Here is a 12498-nt window from a genome sequence, read left to right as displayed (position 1 = left end):
CAAGAAGTGTTTCAACTTCATTCAACTGAGTTCTAAACCTCCTCTTGGAGGTAAATGAGGAAATTACATGTCTAATTTGAAGATATTTTTAAAAAATGGGATCTTGGCACATCAAATTCACTGCAGAGCTCTTGAAATTATTTTAGTGTAGTGGTTTTCTGATGAAATAGGTCTGAAAAGGTCCTGATTCCTAGAGTATGCCAAAGATTAAAGTTGGCATCCCTCAGGGCTTTTGGCAAGTCTGGGTTGTCTACTATAGGCGAGTGAGAACATATTTGGGAGGAAATGCCCAGGTATGTCTTACAGTCCCTCCACGCTAGTAGGGTGCTGTAAATCACAAAGGTTTTGGCTATGTTGCCCACTTCACTAAAGTTATTAATGAATATAATTGAGCTTAAGGGCAATGGACGACAGGATTGGGCTTCTATCTGAATCCACGTTGATTCTTGTCTGTTTGTGATCCATGTTAGCATGTTGCGGATTTGGACAGACCAGTAGTACAATTGAAGGGAGGGAAGGGCAAGACCACCCTTAGATTCAGGTTTCTATAGAGTGGAAAACTTGATCCTAGGTTTTTTATTGCCCCATATAAATTTGGTGATGCTTTGGTTAGTTGTTTTGAAGAAGGAAACTGGGAGATAGCATGGGAGAATCTGAAATAAGTAGTTCAGTCTAGGGAGGACGTTCATACGGATTACATTCATTCTTCCTACTAAGCTAATTGGGAGGGAGATCCAGGTTTGGAGATCGTTCTTGATTCGATCCAGGAGTGGAAGATAATTTTCCTTAAAAAGGCTATTCAGATCTGGTGTTATGAAGATCCCGAGGTATTGAAACCCCTGTGTTTTCCATTGGAAAGGACATAGTGTCTTCATAGAGCTGGTGAGTGTAATATTGAGAGGGCAGACAGTGAATTGATCTTATAACCTGAAAACATGCCATACTGAGCAATTGTGTCTAAAATGAGAGGGAGGGATTTCTCAGGGTTGGATATGTAGAGCAAGACATCATCTGCGTAAAGCAAAATCTTGTGCTGCAGGCCGCCTGCAGAAACACCCATAATACTTGGATTGCTCCTTATCAGCTCTGCCAGAGGCTCCGCCCCCAACAAGTAGAGCAGCGGGGACAGCGAGCACCCTTGTCTTGTGCCCCATTCCAGAGGGAATCTGTCAGAGTTCAGTCCATTGGTAGTCACCATGGCATTTGGATGAGAGTATAGTGATTTGATCCATTTAATAAAATTTGGGCCAATATTGAACTTTTCTAAGACTGAAAACAGAAAGCTCCACTCCATCCTGTCAAACGCCTTCTCGGCATCCAGTGAAGCCAGCAGGACAGGGGTCTTCTGTGCGTTTACTTGATCAATAATATAAAAAAGACGGCAAATGTTATCAGAAGAGTATCTGTCTCTAATAAATCCGGTTTAGTCCGCTTTTATTATTTTGGAAAGAAGAGTGTTTAGTCTTTTGGCGAGCAATTTGGTAATTATTTTATAGTCGAAATCCAACAAGTTTATGGGCCGGAAGGACGAGCAGGATAGGGGGTCCTTGTCCTTTTTCAGCAACACTGTAATGCGAGCTGTCTGCATTGAGTCTGGGAGAACTCCATTTTTGCAAAAATCCTCCAGCATTGGCATGAAGATAGGGCTGAGCTGGGGCCAAAAAGCTTTGTAGAACTCTCTGGGGATTCCATCTGGGCCTGGGGACTTATTAAGTGGCATGAAGGTAATTGCCTCCAGGATCTCCTCAGGAGTGAAGGGGGAGTTGAGATCGGTCTCTGATAGTTTAGGTAGCGAGATTCCCTCTAGGAAAGAGTGGAGTTCTGCCTCCGTGTGTTTTCTCTAAGAGGTATATAGTTTGCAGTAAAAATCATGAACAGTTCCATTGATCTTTTTTGGGTCATATGTGACCTCGTCCTCTGCTGTTCGGATAGCCATGATTGTATGCTCTGACTGCTCCTTTTTTAATTGGTAAGCAAGCAATCTACTGGGCCTATTGCTATACTCATGGTATTTCTGTTTAGTAAAGAAAACTTTTTTTTTTATCTCCCGAGTGTAGTCCAAATTCAGTTTGGCTTTGGCTGCTTTAAGATGACTCCAGGAGGTGCTGTCTAGGGATTGTTTATGTATTTTTTCACAGCATTCCAACTCCCTCTCAAGATCTAGCCTGTGTGCTTCCATTGCTTTTTTCTTAGAGGAAGCATATGCAATTAGATGACCTCTTAGTGTGGCTTTAGCAGCGTCCCACATTATGGCCGGAGAAACAGGAGAATCTTTATTGTCTTGTGTGTAGTTGTCTATCCATGTAGTTACCAATGTATGGAACACGTCATTTGATAGCATGGAGGTGTTGAATTTCCAGCTCTTTGACCTCGGGATGTTTTTGCAGAGGTCAAAGCGGAGGTGGACAAAGGCGTGATCTGAAAGTGCTATGGGTCCGATTGTACAAGTGGCTGAATTTACGAAACTCTTTGGGATAAAAATGTAATCTATACGGGAGTAGTGTTATGGACATTAGAGTAGTATGTATAGTCCATAGATGAGCTATTAGTCTCTCTCCAGATATCTATCAGTCCCATCTCTTTAGTAAGAGAGTTCAACATCTTTGCAGATCTAGGATTTGTGGTGGGGACTTGAGATGATTTGTCTAGGGTTGGGCTAAGGGTACAATTAAAATCTCCGGCCACCACGCCAAAGGAGACACAATGCTCATTGAACAGGGTTATCATTTTTGACATGAAGGCAGGAGTATCTGTGTTAGGGGCGTATATGTTTAATATAGTAATTGGTTGACCATATAGTGACCCAGTTATCAAAATAAATCTCCCCTCTGGATCAGATATGTTTTTGTCAATTATGAATGGAACATTTTAATGGATAAGTATGGCTGTGCCTCTACTGTTTGATTTGAAAGATGAGAAATACACCTGTCCCACCCAAGCTCTGCGGAGTTTGGCATGTTCAGCATCACAGAGGTGTGTCTCTTGTAATAGCGCAATGTCTGCTTTTTCCTTTTTTAGAGCACATAGTATCTTTTTTCGTTTTATTGCATGCCCTAGACCATGGCAGTTCCATGTCAATAGATTTAAGGTACTAGTCATCGTCATCGAGCAGTAATCGAACTTTAGTGCAAGTCATCGCTGGGTAAAAGTGGATAGTAGTTACAGCTGCGTTCACATAAAAGGAAAATAAATGGTGTACATAAAATAATAATCTCTGAACACCCCAGCCGAGTTCCCAAACAACTCGACACATCCCGTTGGATCTATTACCCCCCCCCCCAGTCTCAATTCTGTGTTCCGAATAAAACAAAAACCGGGAACAGTTAGCAACGCACAACGTCTCCCTCTCCCCATCAAAGAAATGCCTCATCCTCTCCACCCGGCATTGAGTAAATGACACAGTTGCCCTCGTCCAGACCACAGTAAAAGAGGGGGAAAAAATAAAATCAATAGCCCAGCCTACATATACCTCCCCCAAGGGACATAGGGAATCCCAAGTAATAATAGCAACAAAAAGACAGGGAAATAAAAGTAGGCTGAACCATTAGTAGGCCTAGGTTAAGCTATACAGCCCATCCCTCTCAGTTAAAGGAAAATAAATATAAATTGGACGGCTATAATGACATTTAGGGGGTGGGTCTCTGGATATCGGCTATATGTCGTCTTACCTCCTTTAGTAATGGCATTAATCGCATTTAGTCATTGGTCTGTTTCTCATTGGCCAGGATTGTCTTTCAAAAAACGTTTTGCCTCTTCGGGAGTTTTGAAGTGTCGCAAGGCTCCTTGGTGGAGAATCCTGAGCTCGTTTGGGTATTTGAATCCCCTGAAGATGCTTCGGTCAATGGAGTATTTCTTCACTTCGTCAAATTCTCTGCGCTTTCGGCGTATTCCAGCTGACAGGTCCTGGTGTAAAGCGAGTTTGGCGTTTCCCACTGTGATGGTGTTGTTTTTCGCCGCCTGCAGGACTCGTTCCTTGTCGGTGAATCTCAGGAAACGTATGGTGATTGGGCGCGGTGGTTGTCTGGCTGCTGGTGGGGGCCTCAGTGCTCGGTGAGCTCTCTCGAGTTCTATGGGCCTGTCGGTGGACATGTGGAGCCACTCGGGAAGTTTGTCTTGTAGGTGGCATGTTTCCCTCTTCTTTTTCGCCCAGATTGAATAGAACACAATTATTCCTTCGCCCCCTGTTTTCCAGGTCCTCTGTTTTCTCTTCCAGATGCTCAATTTTCTTTTTACCATATGCTATTGTTTCCATGGCATCTGTCAATAAGTTTTCCATGGATAGGATTCGCCCCTCTGCCTCGTCCAGGCGCCCCGCGTTTATGGTTATCTTGTTGATGTCAGGCAAAGCGTTTTCCAGGATTGTCACCTTGCCCCCTATCGCACTGAGCTGAGAGTTAATGGCATCTAATTTAGTGTTTAGTTCTGTACGTTGGGATCTCAACTCAGAAAGGATGTCTTCGACAGAGTGCGAGGTTGGCATTCGTTGTGCCTCGGGAGCGGGTTCTCTTGCTCCTGGCTAATGGCGCTAGTTTTTCTGAAGCTAGCTTCTTCTTGGAGGCTTTTTCCGTCGCTAATACTCGAGTCCGGGTAAAAATGTCACCTGTAGTGTCGCCTTTTGTAGCCGCCATTCATTTTTCTTACTAAAGCTAAATGAGTTTGAACTTGGAGTGGAGGTAAGATTAGCAATTGGAAACTACTTGTGCGGAGCTCTTAGTTCATGCGGCCATCTCGTTCAAGGGTCACGTGATCTCCCCCCCATCTTTGTTTTTAAATTATTTTGGTTAGGTCAGGGTGTGACGAGGGTGGTATGTGTGTTTTTGTCTTGTCTAGGGTATTTTGTAATTCTATGGGGTTACGGCATTGTCTAGGTAAATGTATGTCTATTGTGGCCTGAATTGGTTCCCAATCAGAGACAGCTGTTTATAGTTGTCTCTGATTGGGGGTCCTATTTAGGTTGCCATTTTCCATTTTGGTTTTGTGGCTTATTGTCTATGTGTAGTTTCATGTCAGCACTCGTGTTATAGCGGCACGTTTGTTTAGTGTTCTTCGTTTAAATAAAGAAGAATGTATTCATATCACGCTGCGCCTTGGTCTCCTCGTTATGGCGAACGTGACAATCGGAGTGTAAAATTATGCAGTCATTGTAGTGTAAATTCAACTCAATTCAGAGGAATTTTAACACCATTTGGAGAAATTAACTCTGAACATGTGACACTACCTGTAGAGTAACTTTAACACAATGTAGACTGAGACCAAATGTTATCTGAAACAGTGTTGAATTCAACTCTATAGGAGTTAAATTAACACTTTTATTTTTACTGTGTGGGATCCAGCAGAATTAAGGTAAGGCAGGTATACAACTTTAAAAACATTACAATACATTCACAACTGATTTCACAGCACGTTAAGTGTGTGCCCTCAGGCCCCTACTCTAGAACCACATATCTACAACACAAATGTACGTGTGTGTATAGTGCATATGTTATTGTGTGTTGCTTCACAGTCCCCGCTGTTCCATAAGGAGTATTTGTATCTGTTTTTTAAATCTAACTGTACAGTAAGCCTATTATGATAAACCCTTTGTATATCGCCAGCGAACTTCCAATCACATCCATTGTCATTCTGTATAAAAAGTAGGACTAAACAATTAATAGATGACCATAAAAACATATAAATAATGAAGACAGGTTGCGGCAGGTTTGTGTGTGAAGTAAGGCAGTCTGAGGGTAACATGTTGTTGCACAATGGTCAAAGTGACCTTGCAGCAGTCAGCCATACTCCACATACCTGGCTCCTTCTTGCTCCCCTTCCCTCCGTCTCTGTTCTTCTTCAGCACTGCCTTGAACATGATCCGATTCTTGGAATCCTCTCACTCTCCCCCTGCAAAAACACAACCATTTCAAGAGCAGGACAGGCAGAGAGTGAGTGCGCGAGTCAACAGAACATTTACAGGCTGACGATAACACAATCCGCATTTCATACCCTCCTCTCCTGACACTCCGCTGGGAGTTTTCCCACAGCGTTCCCAAGCCGGCAGGTCATCTCTAGAGGGCCGGCCGGGGAAAGAATGCTCTAATATTTAAACAGAACGGACAAGGTCTGCTCTCTTGCTATGCAGGAAAACAATCTGTCAGATTCTCCACATTCCACATCTAATTGATGCTACGTGGCTGAACTTGGGCCTTCACACTCACTTTTCACAATATTTCTAAAGCTTGGATATTTGCTGACTCTTTAGAATCTTGAGTTAAGAGGCACATATGCTGGTAACTTGAATTAGACCTAATTTAGCTAGGTAAAAAGGCCTTGGTGAGTTGCATTTTTGTTATGCCATACAAACATCTATTACTGGGTAACTAACAGGAATGTTAGCCTAATGTTCTGGTTGGCCTTTTTCTCACCTGATACACAGTGCACTACAGCCCAAATTAGAGCCCAAACTGTTAGCAACCATGATTATTGTCAACACAGAAATTGCTTTCCTTCACTCTTCACTTCCAAATAGCTGAATACATGGTGCTGAATTTGCCACTCTACTTATAGAACCAGCTCATTATTCACCATGGAGACAGGGAACGGAGGCCCTGCCAATTAAGGGTATCTTTTCGCACACAGGACACAGGCTACAAGGACCCAGAATGTGGGCCCTTAGTTAACTAGTTTGGAGTTTGTAAGCTCCACCAAGATCTCCACTGGCTCCTGGAGCTGTGGAGGAAAAAACTATTGTTTTTCATTAGCATGGAGAGGTCTACCAAGAAGCTTTGATCCAAGCCCTCTGGTGTGTGCACTGGCCCTCTTTTGACTGATTGATGGGGTGGATGAGTATCTCTTTTTTTTATTAGGATCCCCATTAGCTGTTACTGAAGCTACAGCTAGGCCTACTCTTCCTCGGGTCCTTCACAACAGACATAATAAATCATCCATTTCTTCAATATTTTTTCCCAGGGCACAATGGGACTGCATTGTCTATCTGAAATCATATTGGGTAGGCATAAACTGGGATTTGCTTAAATCTGTCTAGCCTCTTAGTCCGCCCCATCCCGCATGCGGGATCGTGACTACAGCCTCAAGCTCATTACCATAACGCAACATTAGTGATTTCTAAAAATTGCAAATGAAATGAAATAAATATGCCTGCCCTCAAGCTTATCCTTTTCTTAACAACCCTGTCGTCTCAGATTTTCAAAATATGCTTTAGAACCAGAGAAAATCAATAATTTGTGTAAAAGTGGTGATAGCTAGCTTAGCATTTAGCGTTAGCATTTAGCACGCAACATATTCACAAAAACCAGCAAAGGGATCAAATAAAATAATTTACCTTTGAAGAACTTCAGATGTTTCAATGAGGAGACTCTCAGTTACATAGCAGATGTCCAGTTTTTCCTGAAAGATGCTTGTGTAGGACACAACGTTCCGTTTGTTACTATGCATTTGGCTACCGAAACTAACCGAAAATTCAGTCACCTAAACGTTGAACTTTTTTCCGAATTAACTCCATAATATCGACTGAAACATGGAAAACGTTGTTTGAATCAATCCTCAAGGTGTTTTGTCATATATCTCTTCATTGAAATGCCGTCCCTGGAAGCGTGCATTCTTCTCTGATTCGGATGGAAAAATACTGGTAGCTGACTTTTGCGCACCAATTTCCACGCAGACACCGTGCGGGACACTTGGCAATTGTAGTCTCTTATGGTCAATCTTCCAATGATATGCCTACAAATACGTCACAATGCTGCAGACACCTGGGGAAACGATAGGAAGTGTCCGTTCATTCCTGTCGCATTCACAGCCATATAAGGCGATCATGGAAAACGTGCCTTCAGAAATCCTGTTGATTTCCTGGTCGCTCAAACATCTTGGTTTTGCCTGTAGATTTTGTTCTATGGCACTCACAGTGAAAATCTTTGCAGTTCTGGAAACGTCAGAGTGTCTTCTTTCCAAAACTATCAATTCCAAGCATAGTCGAGCATCTTTTCGTGACGTAAAAACGGGCACGTCTTTTTATCCAAAAATGAAATACTGCCCCTATAGGACTAATAATAATAATAATATAATATATAATAATAATAATAATAATATAATATAATATAATATAATATATGCCATTTAGCTGACGCTTTTATCCAGCGACTTACAGTCATTTTACATTCTACAAAAATGAACCCACTACTGCCATGCTCTACCAACTGAGCCACAGAAGGGACTAACAGGCTAGACAAACAAAATGGACAGGGCCGGAACACCAATACCAGAGACAAAGGATTGGTGATGCCAAGGGGAGCGCACACTCGCCTTCAAACACACATTCATGACTCTTGGTTACTAATAAAGGTCCATCACTCACAAGCTAGACCCCACCCAGAGTAATGCACAGGAAGGTCAGTGCTAACCACATCCTGTTTGGAGACAATCGTACCACCCCCATCCAACTCACACCCAGCACCATAAACAACTTGAGAAGCACATGGGCTCTTGAAATGAAAGTGACAGCTGTAATCTACTGTGTCCCAAATGGCACCCTATACCATGTGGGCCCTGGTCAATAGAAGTGCACTAAATAGGGAATAGGGTGACAATTGGGACAAAACCCCCTAGTCTCCACCTCCCAGTCTGGCAAAACAGCTTATGACATGTTACAAGACAGGCCATTAGAAAATATCTCCTGCTGTGATTACATTAGGGACATTTCATTCACCTGCCCAGAGCTAAACCTGTTCACAGTGGATCTGAAAATAATGTAGCGGGCCTAAATAGATCTGTACCGTATTAAAAAACACTTTCTCTAAAGCTCTATTCCAGTTAGGACTCCAGAGCTCTAGTTCTAGAACTTCAGTAATGTGTTTAGGCCTATACACTGAGTATACAAAACATTAAGAACGCCTGCTCTTTCCATGACACCTGCTCTTTCCAGGTGAACGCTACACTTAGAAAAAACAGTTCCAAAGGGTTTCTTCAGCTGTCCCCAGAGGAGAACTCTTTTTGAATCCAGGTAGAATCCTTTTGGGTTCTATGTAAAACCCTCTGTAGAAAGGGTTCTACATGGAACCCAAAAGGGTTCTAGCTGAAACCAAAAAGGGTTCTTCAAAGGTTCTCCAATGGGGACATCCGAAGAGTGTATGATCCCTTATTGATGTCACTTGTTAAATCCACTGCAATCAGTATAGATTTTTTAAATTGTAACCTTCATTTAACTAGGCAAGTCAGTTAAGAACAAATTCGTATTTACAATGACGGCCTACAACGGCCAAACCCAGATCACGCTGGGACTCCCAATCACGGCCGGTTGTGATAGAGCCTAGATTTGAACCAGGGTGTCTGTTAGAGGTGGACCGATTCTGATTTTTCAACACCGATACCGATTATTGGAGGACCCCAAAAAAAAGCCGATACCGATTAATCGGACGGTTTTTATATATATATATATATATATATATATATATATATATATATATATATATTTGTAATGATGACAATTACAACAATATTGAATGAACACTTATTTTTAACTTAATATAAGACATAAATAATCTATTTAGCCTCAAATAAATAATGAAATGTGTTCAATTTGGTTTAAATAATGCAAAAACAAAGTGTTGGAGGAGAAAGTAAAAGTGCAATATGTGCCATGTAAAAAAGCTAACGTTTAAGTTCCTTACTCAGAACATGAGAACATATGAAAGCTGGTGGTTCCTTTAAACATGAGTCTTCAATATTCCCAGTTAAGAAGTTTTAGGTTGTAGTTATTATAGGTATTAAAGGACTATCTTGGGAGTTGAGAGGCTTGAAGTCATAAGCAGAGCAGTGCTTCAAGCATTATGAAGAGCTGCTGGCAAACGCAGGAAAGTGCTGTTTGAATGAATGCTTACGAGCCTGCTGCTGCCTACCACCGCTCAGTCAGACTGCTATATCAAATCATAGATATAATTATAATATAATAAAACACACAGAAATACGAGCCGTAGGTCATTAATATGGTCAAATGCGGAAACTATAATTTCGAAAACAAAATGTTTATTCTTTCAGTGAAATACGGAACCGTTCCGTATTTTATCGAACGGGTGGGCATCCCTAAGTCTAAATATTGCTGTTACATTGCAAAACTTTCAATGTTATGTCATAATTATGTAAAATTCTGGCAAATTAATTACGGTCTTTGTTAGGAAGAAATGGTCTTCACACAGTTCGGAACGAGCCGGGCGGCTCAAACTGCTGCATGTACCCTGACTCTGCTTGCACAGAACGCAAGAGAAGTGACACGATTTTCCTAGTTAATATTGCCTGCTAACATGAATTTATTTTTATGCAATATGCCATTTTTTTTAAATATACGTGAGTATGGATTTTAAGAAAGGCATTGATGTTCATGGTTAGGTACACTGGTGCAACGACAGTGATTTTTAAAATCTTCACCCGTTTGGCGAAGTAGACAGATTCGATGATAAATTAACAGGCACCGCATTGATTATTTTCAATGAAGGACAAGCTAGATAAACTAGTAATATCATCAACCATGTGTAGTTAACTAGTGATTATATTAAGATTGATTGTTTTTATAAGATAAGTTTAATGCTAGCTAACAACTTACCTTGGCTCCTTGCTGCACTCACGTAACAGGTGGTAAGCCTGCCATGCAGTCTCCTCGTGGAGTGCAATGTAATCGGCCATAATCGGCATCCAAAAATGCCAATTACCGAGTGTTATCAAAACTTGAAATAGGCCCTAATTAATCAGCCATGTCGATTAATCAGTCAACCTCTAGTGTCTGTAGTGACACCTCAAGCACCTAGACCACTGAGCCACTCGGGAGCCCCCGAGATGAAGGGGAGGAGACAGGTAAAAGAAGGATTTTTAAACTTTGAGACAATTGAGACATGGACTGTGTATATGTATTATTCAGAGGGTGAATGGGCAAGACAAAATATTTAAGTGCCTTTGAACGGAGTATGGTAGTAGGTACCAGGTGCACCGGTTTGTGTCAAGAACTGTAACGCTGCTGGGGTTTTCACGCTCAAAAGTTTCCGTGTGTATCAAGAACGGTCCACCACCCAAAGGACATCCAGCCAATTTGACACAACTGTGGGAAGCATTGGAGTCAACATGAGCCAGCATCCCTGTGGAACGCTTTCGACACCTTCTAGAGTCCATACTTTGACAAATTGAAGCTGTTCTGAGGGCAAAAGGAGGGGGGGGTGCATCTCAATATTAGGAAGGTGTTCTTAATGTGTGGTATACTCAGTGTATGTGAACAAAGACAAAGCCTGCATCTACTAAAGATGTTTCTTCATCAGAAATCTAATCTTGAAACCTAGATAGTGGCACATAGGAGAGCCTCAGTGAACTGTCAACTGTCAACACATTGAGGACGTTGAAATATACACTAATTCAATATTGAACTGATTATGGCAGAAGGCCAAGTAACAAAATTTAACATGGTCACTGTGGTAGAACGTCCCATCGTAGCCTGATTTCAGATGTGTCCATGAAAATAGGCTTATTAGGGAAATCGTTATTCTTGCAAAGAATGTAAACGTTTTAACTGAACTATTATATTAACCTGACTATCCACAATAATCGCATTTGTGCATGTTTAAAAATATATATATTTAACCTTTATTTAACCAGGTAGGCTAGTTGAGAACAAGTTCTCATTTGCAACTGCGACCTGGCCAAGATAAAGCGTAGCAATTCGACACATACAACAACACAGAGTTACACATGGAATAAACAAAACATACAGTCAATAATACAGTGAAACAAAATAAAATAAAAAGTCTGATGGGCTGTTTACAGATAGGCTAAGTACAGGTGCAGTGATCTGTAAACTGCTCTGACAGCTGGTGCTTAAAGCTAGTGAGGGAGATGTGAGTCTCCAGCTTCAGAGATATTTGCAATTCGTTCCAGTCATGGGCAGCAGAGAACTGGAAAGAAAGACGACCAAAGGAGGAATTGGCTTTGGGGGTGACCAGTGAGATATACCTGCTGGAGCGTGTGCTACGAGTGGGTGCTGCTATGGTGACCAGTGAGCTGAGATAAGGTGTGTAAGTGCCGACAACTGTGCTTTGACAACTTAATCCATAATTCACAAAGACAGATAGATAGTCAGAGAGAGAGAGAATGGGAAACATTCCACTCAGTCCTATGGTGGTCCTCTGCAATGTTCAGCAATTGTTAACTTGTGGCATTTCTATCCCCCTTTTGCAAGACAGGAAGACCACTAATAATGGTGCTACAAAAGAGTGGATTAGTGCTTCAGTCAGGAGATTCGTCACAAAAGGACTACAGTCATCCTGATGTATTGGGGCACTTTGCAGAGTCACACTTTTTCAGACAGATCTGTTTCCATGTCTGTCTGTGTGCTGACTATCCACAGACCGCTTTCTCTAGCTAGGTCATTATTCCTGGTGCGTTACCCATGTTTAGGGCAGACTGGCCCAATGCTTGTGGTTCAAGCATTGGGCCAGTCCACGAAAGGTTGATTATTCAAATCCCGACCTG

General features: G+C 41.8%; 1 protein-coding gene across 5 annotated transcripts in view; it reads right to left on the bottom strand.

Annotated features, from left to right (window-relative positions):
* Nucleotides 1-12498, bottom strand: part of LOC118385992 (protein TANC1-like) — a 187118-nt gene that overhangs the window by 149872 nt on the left and 24748 nt on the right. For all 5 annotated transcript variants that reach the window (XM_052521979.1, XM_052521981.1, XM_052521980.1 and 2 more), the window contains exon 2: nucleotides 5788-5880. In XM_052521979.1, the coding sequence (XP_052377939.1) occupies nucleotides 5788-5848 (61 nt within the window). In that variant the 5' untranslated portion in view covers nucleotides 5849-5880. The remainder of the gene's footprint in view (nucleotides 1-5787; nucleotides 5881-12498) is intronic.

Source organism: Oncorhynchus keta, chromosome 7 (assembly GCF_023373465.1).
Source record: "Oncorhynchus keta strain PuntledgeMale-10-30-2019 chromosome 7, Oket_V2, whole genome shotgun sequence".
Taxonomy (NCBI): domain Eukaryota; kingdom Metazoa; phylum Chordata; class Actinopteri; order Salmoniformes; family Salmonidae; genus Oncorhynchus; species Oncorhynchus keta.
This window is presented reverse-complemented; position numbering and strand designations above follow the sequence as displayed.